Source organism: Tachyglossus aculeatus, chromosome 7 (genome assembly GCF_015852505.1).
Source record: "Tachyglossus aculeatus isolate mTacAcu1 chromosome 7, mTacAcu1.pri, whole genome shotgun sequence".
Taxonomy (NCBI): Eukaryota; Metazoa; Chordata; class Mammalia; order Monotremata; family Tachyglossidae; genus Tachyglossus; species Tachyglossus aculeatus.
In genome coordinates, this window is record NC_052072.1 from 52,708,741 (window position 1) to 52,727,632 (window position 18,892).

An 18,892-nucleotide genomic window follows, 5' to 3' on the forward strand; every position below is an offset into this window, starting at 1 on the left:
CTTACCACATCTCTTAATGGTCCATTTCAGACAGAGAAACTTACAGCAGAGTGACTGTAATGAGACTGTTTGTAAAACTGGCCATTTTAACAAATATGAGCTAAGTAGTAGTAGTAGTATTTATTAAGCGCTTACTGTGTGCACAGTACTGTACTAAGGAGGTGGGAGAGAATACAAAGGAGGGAATTAGACCCGGGGGTCTCTGTCTCTCAGGGGCTCACAAGGAAGCTAAGCCCCACAAGTGTCAAAACTGATAAGGAAGGAGAAATCATCAAAGAGTTAAGGGAGGGTTATTAGCAGCAATGAGCAAGTTATGGAAAACATAATGAAAATGAAGAGCAAGAGCGCCTCTTTCTGGCAACTAAGATATAAATTCCCAATTCCTATGAGTTGACACTCCCGATCAAAACTATCGCTTGAGGTGTTCTAGCACCTGTTCTTTCATTCAATCGTATTTATTGAGCGCTTACTGTGTGCAGAGCACTGTACTAAGCGCTTAGCACTGAAAGGTCTCAAAGGCCTTTTCTAGTATTACTTCACCAACTCTTCCCTCAATCTGTGAGATAGTTGGCAGGCATACTTACCTTTCTGAGGCTCTGGAGAAAACTGACATGCTAAGTTCCAGGAAGGCAGGGATTGATTGACTGACTGGGGAATCTTCACTCGGGCTGCCTCCCTCTGTAGTCCAGAATATGCGCAACACGAAATTATTAACACTAACTGAGCAACGGAACAGTGAACGGGGCCTCACTGCCAATGTTCTCTGGGGAATCCCTCCCTGAGTCCCTCTCCTGGAATCCCGATTGTTCATGGCAATTTCTATGCCGTGCTCTGCCCATAGCAAGTCTTGCTGCCCCAAGATGGGCATTTCTGGGGATCCAGGGGAACCTCAAGGGTTGCTCGTTTGAGAAATCCCCTCCTTCTTCCTTGTAGGAAGCAGGGAGATCAGTGAAGCCTCTCCCAAAGAAGCTATTTTATAATCTAATAATAATAATGGTACTTGTTAAGCGCTTACTATGTGCCAAGAACTCTTCTAAGCGCTGGGTTGGACAAGTTAATCGGGTTGGACACAGTCCCTCCCCGACATGGGGCTCGCAGTCTTCATCCCCATTTTACAGTTGAGGTAAATAACTGATGTACAGAGAAGCTAAATGACTTGCCTGAGGTCACACACGTCTGGGGATGGTGCTTAAGCTCACAGCGGATTTCCAACCATAGAACCCAGATTCAGTCTTTGCAAAAGGCCACTGGGCGAGGCCTATCCTTTGGTTTTGAAAATCAAGTTCCTAGGTACCTAAAGAATGCCTTCTTCCTATAGGGCTGGCACGGCACTAAATGCTGAAGACCATAGGCCTTAATTGGTCTCCAAAGCAAGTCAAAACACAAGCTCGGTGGATTAATGAAGATTTCCTTTGTCCCTGTCAAAGTAAGGAACAGGATTTCCCCCAAAGTGTCTACCTATTTCCCTATCATCTGATAAGCTCATGACCATTTTAATTGCCACCAGAGTTGGTAAGAAATAGAATAATGATGCCTTGAATCTATATATCTTATTTTTCCAAAGTGCATTCTCATTAATAGAATACATTATGGTACATTAAAGCATTTAGCATAGTGCTCTGCACACAGCAAGCACTCAAATAACAATTGAAAGAATTAATAATTATATGTAATCTTTCACCTCCCTTTGCAATGGGGCCTGGTATTATCAACCCCATGGTATTATCAACCCCATTTGAAAAATGGCATAACTGAGGCACGGGTAAAGTTAGGTGGTCTCACAGCAGGTCAGCGATAGGACTGGAAGCCCAGTATCCTGGTGCCTAGATCAGTGCTTTTCCATTAACGCACACTCCCTCCCAATAAATAGCTTTGCTGAGGGCCACTACAATACTCTCTCGGCCTTTCACTGCCCAGCACTGAAGCTAGGAAATGAGCTATACGGAGACACTTCAACCCACGAGTCACAGAAGAGCCAAATTGGGCCGAGGTTATGTCCAAGCTCTCCCGTGCATAACCATGCCAACGTGCACCCAGGTTTATTAGGTGCTGATGTGCTTGTTCCCTGCTCTTCCCTCTCCCCGATGGCAGTGAGTGCTGTTTAATATAGTTCCTGGCCTGAATGCAGGCCATCACTCATTTCATAATTAATCTGACAGCACCCAAAGCTAACATGCCTCTCTCTGAAAGCTGTTTTGTTTTTAAGGAATACCGGGGGAACAGCATTACCTGATGATTCCCCGCTGGACAGCTGCTGAGCAGCCACCAGTGTCTGCAAGGGCATTTTACTGTCCTCGGGATCTTGGGGTCTCAGGGAAAACAACCCTGAAATCCAGATAGCCATTGGGAAATGAACACCCGGTACCTAGTGAGAAAGCTGATTTATCCCACTGAGGGAGGAGGAATTCGGCAACATTAAAATATGTGTAATGCACACACATACTGGCCACTCTGATTATGTCATTATATGGCACTCTCAACTTCCTGGCTTGGAAAAAAATACAAGCAGGGCCATAAAGGGAGAAAGTCCAGCAAGCCCTGCCTCTGCTTTAGATTCTCCAAGGATGAACCTGTGAGTAGGGGGAAGATTACCAGCTAAAGCATTCACTGTAAACTCTACCATATTGTCAAAAGTACCTGGGTTACAAGTTGCAGCGGGCAAAAATGAAGGAGGTCTCTCAACAACTACCCTCTGAGCTTAATCCTGGGAGATATCTGAGAAGCAGAGGGCTTGAAAGCGCAGGGTTGGGGAATTGGCACCAACTTTCTTCAGATCACCCGCGGAGTCCGGAAATTCGTCCCCGGAATCACCCGCTGATTTTAGCTCTGCTCATACAGTAAAAACTGCTTGATGGGGTCTGGAACAGGCAAAGAGGGCATCAGATGCAGTCGGTATTTACCCAGGGCTCTTCTCACTGCCACACGACACAAATTCAGTAAGGTCCTAGGGCCACCTGCAGATGGAGAAACAGAGAAACCCGAGATGATAACAGGAAAGGCAATTTACCTAGGCCCTTCTTCTAAGGAATTGCAAATGACTTATAAACCATGGACAGAGATCTCACAAAATCTGTCTTTCTTGGTGGAGATAAAAGTGGGGTAGGAAGTTATTTGTGGGTATAATTTTAATTAGAACACATACACAAACACACACACACACACACACACACACACACGCACACACTCTCTCTCTCTCTCTCTCTCTCTCTCTCCCCCCACCCCCCCCCGCCTTCTGGTTTGGCTGAGCTCAGTTCCAGTTTAGTCCAACACTGGGATTGGGGGATTGAAGCTACTACAGAGTGGTCTATGGGCTACTATTTGGGGTGGTTAGGTCCCAGATTTCCAGTCCATGAAGGAATTCCAGCATAAGAATGTTCAAACAATAAACCAAAATAATGTAAGGCGCACTTCTAAGAGATTCCTCCTAGACTGAATCTGGAGATTGGAAACGAGAAAGCTAGAAAATGCTGGATTTCTATTTCAGTACTCTTTCAGTTAAGGGTGTTGCTTCTATTTTGGATATTGGCAGATGCAAGATACATGTGGGAAACAGAAATATAGAAGTGATAATTGAATTTGATCATGCTTTGGCCAACCGATAGAGAACATCAGCTGGCCAAACCATGATCAAATTCAATTATCACTGATCCCAAGCTGTCTTCTTCCTACTGGTCTTATTTACTTAGAACAGCTGCTAATGTACAAGTCGTAGACAGACAGTGAGTTCCTCACACTCTGAGAAACAAAGATGGCACCAGGCATTGTGGGGAAAAAAAACGCAATAGGCAACGAAGTTCCACAAGGAGAAAACTTGATATGCATATGAGGTGGAAAGCACAGTCACTCATGGCCCATCCACCTCGATAGTCTACCTCCAGCAATGTCAACATGATCCTGGGAGTAACAGGTGATAGCTGGCCCTCTGATTTCCATTCTTGTGGATTTCAACCCTACTAGACATGTGATTAGACCCGTCTGGAAGTTCAACAGCTTTACTGTTTGATTCTTTGCTAAAATTTGCCTTCTCCAAATTTGTTTTCTCTGAGCTTGGTCCTGGACACATTTCCTTTCATGGGCAGAAAATTGTAGAAAAGAGGTGACGATGGGCGAGGAGCAATAGTGACTAAAGTCTTTTTCTGATCAGCCCAATGTCAAATGGTCTTAAAATACTGTAATGCAATCAGGCAAGTTTCCTGATCCCAAAGTGAGTGGGATGCTTGACAAGCAGTGTGATCAAATGGACAGGGCAAGGGACTGGGAGTCAGAAGGACTGGGTTCTAATCCCAGCTCTGCCATCTTTCTGCTGTGTAATCTTGGGCAAGTCACTTAACTTCTCCGTGCCTCAGGTACTTCATCTGTATAATGGGAATTAAGAGTGGGAGCCCTATGTGGGATAGGAACTGTGTCCAACCTGATTAACTTGTATCTACCCCAGTGTTTAGTACTGTGCCTAGCACACAGCAAGCACTTAAATACCACAAAAAAGAAAAATATTTGTCCAGCTGGCAAAGGGATTGAATAAATCCTACTGGTTATGGCTAAAAATTTAAAGACATCAATCAATCAGCGGTATTTATTGAGTACTTACTACGTGCAGAGCACTGTACAAAGCGCTTGGGAGAGTACAATGCAACAGAATTAGCAGTCACATTCCCTGTCCTTAATGAGCTTAAGCCTGCTCCTTCTTCGATTGTTCAGAGAAGCCCATGCGTTTCCCATGGTGTCAAGTGCCTTATATTTGTGTTTGGCACACTGTCAGCCAATCACATTTAATAAGTGCTTACTGTAGGTAGAGCACTGTAATGAGCAGCACAGCCTAGTGGACAAAGCACAGGCCTAGGAGTCGGAAGAGCCTGGGTTCTAATCCTGGTTCTGCCACTTGCCTGCTATGTGACCTTGGGTTAGTCACTTCACTTTTCTCTTCCTCAGTTATCTCAACTCTAAAATGGGGATTAAGACTGCAAACCCCATGTGGGACAGGGTCTGTGTCCAGCCCGACTTCCTTGTATCCACCTCAGTGCTTAGTACACTGCCTGGCACATAGTAAGCGCTTAACATAATGCCACAATTATTATCACTATTATTATTAAGTGCTTGGGAGAGTACAATACAACAGCAGAACGGACACAGGCCTCAGTTACGTCATCTGTCAAATGGGGATTAAGACCGTGAGCCTCATGTGGGACAGGGACTGTGTCCAACCTGATTAGATTGTATTTACTCCAGTACTTAGAACAGTGCTTGACAACTAGTAAGCACTTAACAAATACCGTCATTATTATTATTTCCTGACCAAGTTCAGATTTACAGGGTACTAGGCAAGAGGGCTCCAACTGCACTTACTCCTGGCTTCCTTGAAGATCTGTAGCGCTTCTGGGTCCACTTTTGTCCTTCCCCCGGACTCGGCATTGAGGGACTCCCACTTCACCAGGTTCAGGTCGGCACCGAAGTCAACAAGGAGGCTGACGAACGCGGCCTCACAGCCGTGACGCAGCACGGCATCCATGACACACACGGGGGAGCCCCTGCAGAGGCCCTGGATGTCGACGGAGCCGTGACAGTTGAAGTCGGGATTGGCCCCGGCCTGGAGAAGGAGCCTGAAGCACTGGAGGTTATGGTAGGCTGCGCTGATGTACAGCGGGCAGACCACCAGGGAAGTGAGGCGTCGAGAGGAAGCTGCGGGGATTCGAGAAGCCAAGTGGTGGTTCACGTCCACGTCGGCCCCGTACCTGGGTGGGGGAGACAGATCCGACGGTAAGATGGTTCGGCAGGGGGAAACGGGGAGGAGAAACACCAGATATCTTTGAGGCGAGGAATGAACGCTCACACTGTTTTAGATGTAACAACATGGGGAAAACAGACCGATCAATCGATAAGATTAAAGCGGCACTTTTGAACACTTCCTTGGACTGAATCTGGCTAAAGGAAAGATGAGAGTTAGACCCTGTTGGGTTACTGCAACACCCTCGGCTATGCTTATATTTTGGATTTTAGCTGATAGAAGAAATATATGGAAAACAGTAAGTTAAAAGTAATGCCTTTAGATTTAATCGTATTTTGGCCTCCACTGAAGGCTGCTGCTCTGAGTGGTCTGCTTTCTGCTAGCTTTACTTACTCATTCAATACAGATATCATTGCATTAATCCTAGACTTTAGTAGGATCATGACACGGTGAGAAACAAGAATGGCCCCAGGTATTGTAGGTAACAATACAAGGGACAATGCAACTTCAGCAAGGGGAAAACCTGACATGCGTACAATGTAAGTCTTTTCAGGTACCCTCAGACACATGGCTTCGTACCTTACCATCATCTTTGCATCTTTTCAGGTACCCTCAGACACATGGCTTTGTACCTTACCGTCATCTTTGCTTCCAAAGAAGTGTTCACCATTTCAAACTCTCCCCACACCCCCACCCCCATTCAGGGTAAACAATGTATTCCCAAAGAGCACTGCACAGATACTCCGGAGGTTGCTAAGGGCTGCTGATGCATGGATGACCAGCCTGGGACTCAGCTGCCACTGACTTTTGTTTAGGGGCAGGGAGAAGTGTCCCACTGTCACTATGACACCTGTTTGTGCTGTTTGCCAAATAGTAGTTTGGGTTTGTGTCATGCTTCTCACACTCTCTGTAATATTGTTAATATTGTACTTTCCTGAGCGCTTAGTACAGTGCTCTACATACAGTAAGTGCTCGATAAATACGGCTGGCTGCTAAATGAAACTCTGTTGCACAGCTCCCCAAAGACAAGCATTGGGGATTATGGTTACAGTCTGTGGCCGTGGGACATAATCTCTCTCATACATACAGACAGACACATGCACATACATATGCACGATTATGTATATTTGGAGAGAGATCCACATAATTCTATTTGCTTGTAATAATCTTTTCCTATTAATCTTCCTAAAACTGAGTATAAGTGAAATACAAATGTCAGTATACTAGAAGTTGAGAAGGAGCGTGGCCTAGTGGATAGAGCATGGGTTTGGGAGTCAGAGGAGCTGGGTTTGAATCCAGCCTCTGCCACTTTTCTGCTGTACGACCTTGGGCCAATTACTTAACCTCTCTGTGCCTCAGTTACGTCATCTGGAAAACCAGTGATGTAAGATAAGTTAATGATTGGTAATTAAACACCTTCTTTTTACCAATTAGCAAATTGAATCTGTCTTCCATCTACTCAACCTTTTCAGAAAGGCAATAGTAAACGTTACTACTGCTACTAACAAGGCTTACTTTTTCAATATTCCTAACAAACATCTGAAATGTGTAATTTTCTACATATGATGCTTTCTACAATCTAGTATAATTTTTAAAACTGCCTGATTTTTTAGAGGAGGTAATATAAAATAACTGAATTAGTGGGAACATTGTTGCATTTCATCATCCTTTGCTCAGGATGTGCTCTGAAGCCATTACTCCCAATTCTCTCTCTTCTTCTCCATCCTCTCTTTGCTCCCTCTCCCTTCCCAACCTACCTCATCTTTCCCTTATGGAGAGCGGTAGGTCATAATAATAATAATAAAAATAATCATTATGGTATTTGTTAAGCACTTACTATGTGCCAAGCACTGTTCTAAGCACTGGGTTGTCCCACGTGGGGCCCACAGTCAATCCCCGTTTCACAGATGAGGTAACTGAGGCACAGAGAAGTGAAGTGACTTCACCAAGGTCACACAGCAGACAAGTGGCAGAACCGGGATTAGAACCCACGACCTCTAACTCCCAAGCCCGTGCTCTTTCCACTAAGCCACGCTGCACAGGCAGAGAGCAGTGGGCATTTACAGAGAAAGGAGTGGGTGAATCCAGGGTTGGAGACGCAACGGGACTACCACAAGGCCTGACTGGAGACGTGACCACGAGACGGAGGACAAGGGAGAGGGCGTGGAATACAACAGGATCAAATGCATCGAACCAAACCCCACGATAGTACAGCCACACAGAAGATATACGGGGTATTTCATTTAGAAAAGGAAATTACAGTATGTGGCAGAACAAGATGACGACACTAGGATACATGCAATTTTAAATGTGTGTCCAGAACTGATACACTGTAAATTTCAGGCGCCTAATCCCTGCCTAAATGGAGAGATTCTCCACCGCCCCCCCTTTCTGCTTTTGTGGGGCATGAGGGATATGAGAAAGACGATAGATGCAGAGGGCAATTGTGTTTTATTGTCTCTTCTGCAGTATTCAAGGACAATTCCAAAGGAGCTTTCCCTTATGACTCCCAAAGAATTTGAATTGCTGCTGCCAGGTATCATTTATTAAAATCAGCTAGAGTTAAACCACCTTGGCTAAACATTGAATTTCCACATGAATATCAGGGATTTTGTTAGTCCTCTTTGAAATTGTGTCAGGCAGCATTGCACATTCTCTGGGCCATTCGGGGATATCAATAGAAATATTCTAAAACACATACTAAACCTCTGAAAAACTGACATCTTTTATTACATGTATTACACATAATTCAATCTATTTAGCAAAGAAACACCATCGGCCAACCTTTTGGATTTTCTGCTGAGCATCAACCGGTAACCCAGGCTAGACCTTAAAAACGCGACTTCGAAGTCATTTGTGTTTTTTGGGGGCAGTATGGCGATCTGGTATTAGCTTAGCTGTCGGAGAGACATCCCTTCATTCCCTCATAAAAAGATTGCTGGAGTGAGTCCAGTTAATTTTAATCCTGAATTTTTTCCAAAATTCTCCCATTCCTTTTAATATTGCTGGCAAGGTGTCATTAGGGGATAGCTATATAAATCAATACATCATCTGGCAATACGGAAATACCATTTGTTCCTTTTTGTTTTTCACTTTAGCAAATGCATCCAGGGGATTTTTCAAGTAACACAAGTGGAGTCATTCTATAGCCAATGCTAATAACTCTGGTGACAGACAAGATCCCTGCCTCATCTGAAGAAAAATGAAAAAGAAAAAAAAAATCTACTGGTATCTTTTGAATGATATTTTCTGCTGCTCAATATCTTATTTGCCTTCAAATCAATTATTTTCTCCAAAGTCCACTTCGAGCTTCTTTAAAATACCTAAGCCTCTCCAACAGAACTAAATGTATCTTTGGCACCTAAGACTGAAAGTAATTTTTCATGTTTGGGGGGAGTAAATGGGATTTTTCAAAAATGTTTTCCCAAGAGGAGCCCTGTAAATCTGTGTATGCATAGTTGCAAGTCTGTCTTGAAGTTACATCAAAGCAATCAGTCACTCTGTCAACAAGAATTTACTGAACGCCCACAGCCCTTGGGAGACTCACTGCACGGAAAGAGAACTCCGCCAGCTCTGTTCAGTTTGTGAGCTTCTGGGGCGGGGGGCCTCTGGATACGGTTCTGAAGCTGATCTGGATTTGGGGGGGCGGGAGGCGATGGTCACCACTCGTTTTCCCTCCGGCCGCTCAACTTCCTTATCTGAAAAAGGAAGGGAGCGTGCCCGGCCGCCTCAACACAATTCCGCTGAGGCAAAATAAGAAAACGATCTTGGAGCATTTTCCAAAATTCCTAAGCGCTTAAGGCAGAATCACGGATAAAAGTGGGCTGTGAGCAGGGGCAGTCCTAATAAAACTGGGATCATCTGCACAATTCAGGGGTTGTCTTTCGCTACATGTGCTTTGTCTGTCAGGAGAGGATTTGTGAAAGAAGCCTGGTTTTCCTTTTTACCCCTTGTTTTTTTTTAGATGATCCGATTGTCTAAAATTAGAACTAGCTTATCCTTTTCCACTTTTAACAAACATGAAAGGCCAAGTCAGTCAGCCAAAACATTTAGGAGTGGAAAGCCCAGGGCCTCGTCTGATTTGGCCCTGCCCACCCTCCCCAACCCCAACACCATGTCCCAGGAGTGCAAGACTCATTTCTGGGCACGCAAGGCCTCATGGTGAGAGGCGGCCCTGTGGCCCACTGGATAGGGAACCGGCCCGGGAGGCCTTGGCATTTTCCAAGCCCAAGCCCTGGTACCATGGCTGTCAATCACTGTGGCCTGCCATCCCCCGAATGCAATGCAACGGTGGTTGGCATATCAAGAAACAGCATCAGTAGGCCCTGGTTTCTAATCCCAGCTCCACCACACGTCTGCTGCGTGACCCTGAGCAAGTCACTTCATTTTTCTATGCCTCTGTTACCTCATCTGTAAAATGGGGATTAAAAGTGGGAGCCCAATGTGGGACAGGGACTGTGTCCAACCTGATTAACTTGTACCTACCCCAGAGCTTGGAACAGTGCTTGGCACATAGTAAGCGCTTAACAAGTGCCATGATTATTATCTTTCGCCCTCCCCACCTCAGTCGATCAATCAATCGCATTTGAGTGCTCCCTGTGTGCAGAACACTGTACTAAACCCTTAGGAGAGGACAATACATCAGAGTGGATAGACATGTTTCCTGCCCATAATGAGTTTACAGTCCAGAGATGAGCTCACAGCACCCTGCTTTGAAATTGGACTCTGACCAGCTCTGAGATGAACAGATATTTGCTCAAACATTACACTTACTGAAATATTTAGAGAACAAATTGATCTTTTCTGATCTTGGGCTGTATTGTTCGATTTCATTCTAAAGTTGACGAAGGCCCCTCTGACACCTGAAGCATAATGAGATACCTTATGGATAAACCTCAGGTGGGAACTGCAACAATTTCATTCATTGATTGAATTGTATTTATTGAGTGCTTACTGTGTACAAGGCACATACTAAATGCTTGGGAGAGTTCAATATAACAATAAACAGAATCATTCCCTGCCCACAACAAGCTTAGTCTACAAATCTACATTATAATGTGCCGTAAACATTCCAGGAGCTCAGAGTCCCGTTCTCATAATGAAATCCTTCGAACTAGTAATTCTGGACCCAATTCATAGGGACTTCATTATAATGGAAACATTCTTTCATTAATAACAATGTTAATAATAATTAACTGCTAGAATGTAAGACCCTTGAGGACATTGACTATCACATGCTTCCAAGCTCTTACTTTGGTACAGGACTTTGCAGAAAGAAAACACTGAATAATAATCAGTTTCTACCAACTCTGCTATAGGGTACTTTCCCAAGGGCTTAGCACACTGCTCTGCACACAGAAAGTGCTCAAAAAATATGATTGATTCATTATTTAATACTTTTCTGTCAGGAGCCTGTGATGCTTTTGCAAAAGGATAATACTATGTGCAATGCTAGACTGTAAGCTCATTGTGGGCAGGGAATGTGTCTGTTTTTGTTGCACTGTACTTTCCCAAATGCTTAGTATAGTGCTCTGCACACAGTAAGCGCTGAATAAATACACTGAATGAATGAATAAATGCTTTCATCAGAGAAGTTGACCTGCTTTAGACGTATTTTCTCATGAGTTTGTTTTTTTCCCCTTTGGTGCCAGTTGGTCTACACATTGACTTCATGAGGAGCAGCGTGGCTCAGTAGAAAGAGCCTGGGCTCGGGAGTCGGAGGTCGTGGGTTCTAATCCTGGCTCCGCCACTTGTCAGCTGTGTGACTTTGGGCACATCACTTATCTGTGCCTCAGTTACCTCATTTGTAAAATGGGGATTAAGACTGTCAGCCCCACATAGGACAACCTGATCACCTTGTAACCCCCTCAGCATTTAGAACAATGATTTGCACAGAGTAAGTGCTTAATGAATACGATAATTATTATTATTATTATTATTTTTATGAGGAAATACCTATGGCATTATCTTTGAATTGAATCTCTACCCCAGCCTTGTTTCACTAGCTTGGGTATACTTTAAAATAAAGTTTTCAATGTTTTCTGCACTAGGCTGTGAAGTTACCTAAAATAAAGACCTTTCTTCCACAAACTAATATAATTATTATTATTTTTAGGCATCCTAAATGAAGAATATTTCGGGATAAAATTTGGTAGTAAGCTGCCCCCAAGTGACACATGGAATAGACTTGAGGGATTCCTCTGAAAGACAATCCTGTTTACAACGGGATATCTGAAAACACTGATAGATGAAAAATACAAAAAAACATTTAAAACCATTTTTCCCAAACATCTGCTTATCAATGCCTGACTTTTAGGTCTCCAGGTGTGCATGTTCAGTTCATCTGGTTCTCCTTTAACCGGGGTGGGGAGGGGGGGTTCTATTGTTGGGAAAACCTGTGTTAAGGAACCCCTGAATTTTCAGTACTCTCTATGTCCAGGGCCGCACACATGCACAACACTAACCATTACCATATCATGTTCTAGCCAAACATGCTTGGATGTTCTGCCATCACCTCAATCTTAACATTTCCAAAACAAAACTCCTTATCTTCCCACCCAAACCCTGTTCTCCCCGTGACTTTCCCATCATCGTAGATGACAGCACCATCCTTCCTGTCTCATAAGCCTCTAACATTGGCATTATCCTTGATTCCTCTCTCATTCAACCCACATATTCGAACTCTCACTATATCCTGTCAGTTCAACCTTCCCAACATTACTAAAATCTGCCCTTTCCTCTCTGTCAAAACTGCTACCACATCAATCCAATCACTTATCCTATCCTGCCTTGATTACTGTATCAGCCTCCTTGCTGACCTCCCTGCCTCCTGTCTCACCCCACTCCAATCCATACTTCAATCTGATGCCCATTTTTCTACAAAACATTTTTCTACGAAAAAGTTCAGTCCATGTTTTCCCACTCCTCAAGAATCTCCAGTGGTTGCCCATCCACCTCAGCGGTAAACAGAAACTCCTCACCATTGGCTTTAATGCACTCAATCACCTTGCCCTCTCCTACCTCACCTTGCTACTCTCCTACTACAACCCAACCAGCACACTTCACTCCTCTAATGCTAACCTCCTCACTTTATCTCGATCTTGTCTCCCCCACCTCTGATCTCTTGCTTGGAACGCCCTCCCTCTTCATATCCAACACACAATTACTTTACCCACCTTGAAAGCCTTACTGAGGGCACATCTCCTCCAGGAGGCCTTCCTCTACTAAAATCCGCATTTCCTCTTTTCCCACTCTCTTCTGCTTCATCCCAACTTGTTCCCTTTATTCATCACCTGTCCCCAGCCCTATAGCATTTATGTACATATCTGTAATTCATTTATTTATATAAATGTCTGTCTCCCCCTCTAGTCTGTAAGCTCTCTGTGGGCAGGGAATGTGTCTACCATGTTACTGTGTTGTACCCTCCCAAGCACTTAGTACAGTGCCTTGCACATAGTAAGCTCTAAATAAATACAACTGATGGACTGATTTTGTTATGCTATTACGTGCTTACTCTGCATCAAACACTGTCGTAAGTACTAGAATAGATACACGTTAATCAGGTTGGACATAGGTCATGTTGTAGGATGAAACTTCCCAAAGAGCATTCCAGTTAAAAAGGTAGAGAAGCAGTGTGCCCCAGTGGATAGAGCCTGGGCTGGGAGTCAGAAGGACCTGGGTTCTAATCCCGGCTCTGCCACTGTCTACTGTGTGACCTTGGGCAAATCACTTTGCTTCTTTGGGCCTCAGTTGCCTCATCTGTCAAATGCGGATTAAGACACTGAGCCCCATGTAGAACAGGGACTGTGTCCAATCTAATTAACTTGTGCCTACCCCAGTGCTTGGCACACAGTAAGCATTTAACAAGTACTATAACTGTTATTATTATTATTATATTACTATTATTATTATTACTGCTCCTCTCACAAAGTAGAAGAGGACAGATTTCCTGTGAGGAAAAGGGAAGCACTGGCGGAGGGGACAGAGCATGGGGCTGGGAGTCTGAAGGTCATGGGTTCTAATACCAATCCACCACTTGTCTGCTGTGTGACCCTGGGCAAGTCACTTCACTTCTCTGTGCCTCAGTTACCTCATCTGTAAAGTGGGGATTAAGACTGTGAGCCCCACGTGGGACAGGGACCTTCCTCTCCCCCTCGTCCCCCCTCCAACCCCCCATCTTACCTCCTTCCACAGCACCTGTATATATGTGTATATGTTTGTACATATTTATTACTCTATTTATTTATTTATTTTACTTGTACATATCTATTCTATTTATTTTATTTTGTTAGTATGTTTGGTTTTGTTCTCTGTCTCCCCCTTTTAGACTGTGAGCCCACTGTTGGGTAGGGACTGTCTCTATATGTTGCCAACTTGTACTTCCCAAGCGCTTAGTACAGTGCTCTGCACACAGTAAGCGCTCAATAAATACGATTGATGATGATGATGATGACAGGGACAGTGCCCAACCTGATTTACATGTATCCACCCCAGCGCTTGGTACAGTGCCTGGCACATATTAAGTGCTTACCAAATACCATCATTATTACTATTATTAAGAGGGTGGTGCCATCTCGGGGGGCTGGAAAGCCGAGTGCCAAGCAAGCAGCCCCTCACCTTATGAGTTCCTTGAGGATGTCGGCCCTCCCGACGCGGGCGGCGTGGTACACGGGGGTGCTGCGGTGGTGGTGGCTGCCATTGGGGTCCGCACCGGCCTCCAGGAGGATCTGGGCGCACTCCAGGTGCCCGTTGACCACGGCCACGTACAGGGCGGTCTGGCCCTTCACGTCCACCAGGTCGATCTCAGCCCCTTTCTGGATGAGGAAGTCCACGCAGTGGCCGTGGCCCGCCGTGGCGGCGATGCGCAGCGGTGTGCAGGGAAGCCAGCCGCAGCACCACACCGACTTCTCGTTGATGCGGCTGAGCAGGGAGAAAAACGCCAGCTGTGAGGAAGCAATTGACCGCGGGCACCGCTCTGGTGCAGTGATAGCTTTCCTTCCTCCCACCAGTGGCAATGCCAGTATCACTAACGGTTGCATCAGGCATCATAGTGGGTAGAGCGTGGGCCTGGGAATCAGAAGGCCATGGGTTCTAATCCCTACTGTGCCATTTGCCTGCTGTGTGACCTTGTGCAAGTCACTTCACTTCTCTCAGCCTGTTACCTCTTCTGTAAAATAGGGATTGAGACTGAGAGCCCCCACGTGGGATGGACTATGTCCAACCCGATCTGCTTGTATCTCCCACAGCCATTACTACAGTATCAGGCACATAGTAAGCACCTAACAAATACCACAACTATTATTATTATTACCTCCTGGAAAGCAACTGCTATCAGTTTCCACTCATGCTCCCTCAAGTTTAGTTTTTGTGGTCAGTGGGTGGCTTTCGGTAAGAAATGAAGGGGGTAACTGTAGCAATAGGATATCTGGAGGAACTGTGTGTTGGCTGCCTTTCTACTTTTTTTAATGGTATTTGTTATTCCCTTACTATGTGCAAGGCACTGTACTAAATGCTGGGGTAGATACAAGCTAATCAAGTTGGACTTTAGACTGCAAGCTCATTGTAGGCAGGGGATGTGAATACTGTTATAGTGTACTTTCCCAAGCACTTAGTACAGTGCTCTGCACACAGTAAGTGTGATTGACTGACTGACAATTCATGTACCATTTGGAACTCATGTTCTTAGTCCACATTTTATAGATGAGGTAACTGAGGCACAGAGACGTTAAGTGACCTGCTAAAGGTCACACAGCAGACAAATGGAGAGCTGGGATTAGAATGCAGGTCCTTTAGGTTCCCAGGCCTGTGTTCTTTCCACTAAGCCATGTCGCTTCCCTACTTCACACCCATCCTCTTGGTTAACGACAAACTAACATCCCTAACTTTTCCCTTTCATTCATACAATCACATTTATTGGGCGATTACTGTGCTTGGAAAGTACAATTCAGCAATAATGAGAGACAATCCCTTCTGTCACTGATATTTCTCTCTAAAATCCACAATGGTCATCTTGTAGAATAATTTTTCCAAATCACTTGAACTTTCTGACACTTCATGCCTCACCAACCTCTGGGGGAAATAAATTCCATAAACTTAACCCCCTCTCTGTCAGAACCTATCAGGGGTTTTGGACCTACCACTTTCAAGCTTCAGTGTGCCCCTTGTCCTAATGTTTATAAAAATTTCTTTGATCATGAGCCCCTTGAAGGCCAGGTACTATGTCTAATTCCCACCCTTATATTCGCTTCCAGCACTTAGTACAGTGCTCTGCACAGAGTAAGCACTTAATACTGTTCTTACTATCAGGAAGTCCGGATCACTAAAGTGCAATTGTCATACAGTGTCCATTTTGAAGTAATTCTTAATCATACTTACTGCTGCTATCAAAATGAAACATTAATGCAACACTCTGCAGTGATATGATCATTAATTCTGAGGGATATTCCAATAATCCTAGAAAAAGGCTTCTGGGTTTTTGCCACCTTCTCCTCTGAACACAAATTCCTTGATGTTTCCTGAGGTGAAAGAGGCCCAAATAAAGACAAATGGCAGGGGAATTCTGGGGGTGGGAGTGGGGGTCCTCAAGTGCTCCCTAGAAGTAGAAGCAACAATTTTTATCAGGAATTTGGAGAACTGAATGGAATAACTAGGAAAACAAAATCCTTTTGAAATGGCTAAAGGAGGTACCTTGTTTAAATTTTTTTTAAAAAAAGATCAGTAAATTGGAGATGGCTGAACAGCCAAAACTGCAAGCTGACCTGCTGGGAATTTAAAAAATGTATTGCCATGTTGCATTGAAATGTTATCTTTTATGATTTTTGAAATAAATGCACTCTCACCATGTTTTACTTACTCTTTTACCTCAACATGTTTCCTGAATAAAAGGAACACTACCTGAAGAAAAGGGACAGTGATCATTTTTATAATCTTTAAATTACTCATTTAGAAATGAAGTGGAGAGATGAAAAATTAGCTCAGATCACATTAAAGCCTTGTAGCACAAGCTGTGGCCACAGAAACAGGTCCAGAGGCAGAAAGGCAAGCACTGCCGTGCCTAGATCGTAAGCCCTTCTAGGACAAGGAGCAGGTCCTTTACTTTAATTAGACATTTCTATACACCTAGGTCAGAGCTCTGATCCCTCAGGTGCTCAATAAATACAACCGAATGAAAGCATGAAGCCAGAGACAGTGAACAAGGATCAGACCCCACAGTCAAGCTCAGTTCATCTGGGGTAATCCAGTCTTCTCTATTAATACCAAAATTATCATTTGTTTTTGGTATTTGTTAAACGCATACTATGTGCCAGGCACTGTACGGAGCTCTGGTGTAGATAAAGACTAATCAGGATGGACACAGTCCATTTCCCATACGGGGTTCACAGTCAATCCCCATGTTACAGATGAGGTAACTGAGGCACAGAGAAGTGAAGCGACTTGCACAAAGTCACAAATTACTACTTTTCCTGCCTGTAATTCTTTTCAATGTCTGTCACCCGTAGACTGTAAAGTCTTTGTGGGCAGAGATCATGTCTACCAACTCCATTGTATTGAACTTTCCCAAGTGCTTACTGCACTGTTCTGCATACACCACCACACCTTTCTCTCTCTCTCTCTCTCCCGCCCCCGCCCCTCCCAGTGGAAAGAGCCCGGGCTTTGGAGTCAGAGGTCATGGGTTCAATTCCCGGCTCCGCCAACTGTCAGCTGTGTGACTTTGGGCAAGTCACTTAACTTCTCTGTGCCTGAGTTACCTCACCTATAAAATGGGGATTAAAACTGTGAGCCCCCTGTGGGACAACCTGATCACATCGTAACCTCGCCAGCACTTAGAACAGTGCTTTGCACATAGTAAGCGCTTAACAAATACCATCATCATTATTATTACCAAGGATTCAATAAATACCATTAATTGATTTTATGGAAGAAAAGATATTTAATTGTTTTCTGTTGACCACCAAGGGAATGCTGGTCACTACGAGAGTTTGACCATGTGTGCATTTTCTGGGTCTAGAGACCTTCCCCACTTGCTTCTGTGCCTTAACTTCTCTTTCTTTGCTTCTGATCCACCTGACCTCTCCTCAGCTAAGGAGGCCATGCAGTCTTCATAATAATAATAATAATAATAATAATAATTTTGGTATTTGTTAAGCACTTACTATGTGCAAAGCTCTGTTCTCTGCGCTGGGGAGGATACAAGGTGATCAGGTTGTCCCATGTGGGGCTCACAATCTTAATTCCCATGTTACAGATGAGGTAACTGAGGCCCAGAGAAGTGAAGCGACTTGCCCAAAGTCACACAGCTGACAAGCGGCGGAGCTGGGACTTGAACACATGACCTCTGACTCCAAAGCCCAGGCTCCTTCCACGGAGCCACGCTGCTTCCTCAATCATCAGTCGATCAATGGTATTTATTGAGCTGGTCCTCTACGCTATAGGCAGGGAATGTTTCTGTTACGCTGTTAGGTTGTACTGAGGAGGATACAAGCAAATTAGGTTGGATACAGTCCATGTCCCACATGGGTCTCACAGCCTTATTCTCCATTTTACAAAGGAGGTAACTGAAGCACAGAGAAGTGAAGTGACTTGCCCAGGGTCACTGAGCGGACAAGAGGCAGAACCGGAGTAGAACCCAGGTCCTCCTGACTCCCAGACTGATGCTTCCTCCACTAGGCCATGCTACTTCTCCGCTTTTTCTGCTTTCCCCTCAAGCTCCCTCCACACAACCGCCCATAGGGCTCCTTCCCAAGAACAGACAGGTGGCCCACTCTCCAAGCACGCTGATTCAAGATGTGCAATCACTTTGGAGCCAGAGGTAGAAATCTAGCCTGCTGCAGGCTGGCTCTTTTCTATAGTATGCCTTTATCAGCAGCCTTACAAGCAATCAGTTTCCCCAGGGTGCAGAATAAGAGTCGGTAATGGATGAACCTCCCCGCATTATTCTGAGGTGAGCAGTTTCCCCGGTGCAATCTAGGGCAACTAGGTCTGTCTAGCTTGAAAGAGGTCCCTGACCTTTAAGCACGTTCTCATCGATCGACTCCCTTTCGAACAAAAGTGGGGACTGGCGCCTTTCAAAACTAGATTCGTTCCTGGCACACTTCTTTGTTTTCAATTTGAAGGTGCGAGAGGGGTGTCCGCCTCTCCTTCCCCAGCTCCGGGAGCAAAGGTGGCAGCTCG

General features: G+C 44.7%; 1 protein-coding gene across 1 annotated transcript in view; it reads right to left on the minus strand.

The window, feature by feature from the left end:
* Window positions 1–1,072: 1,072 nt before the first annotated feature.
* Window positions 1,073–18,892, minus strand: part of ASB1 (ankyrin repeat and SOCS box containing 1) — a 29,172-nt gene continuing 11,352 nt past the window's right edge. Inside the window, exons 3-5 of the mRNA XM_038748800.1 lie at window positions 14,339–14,641; window positions 5,344–5,729; window positions 1,073–2,954 (exon numbers count right to left, since the gene is read on the minus strand). Coding sequence (XP_038604728.1) covers window positions 2,821–2,954; window positions 5,344–5,729; window positions 14,339–14,641 — 823 coding nt within the window. The 3' untranslated portion in view covers window positions 1,073–2,820. The remainder of the gene's footprint in view (window positions 2,955–5,343; window positions 5,730–14,338; window positions 14,642–18,892) is intronic.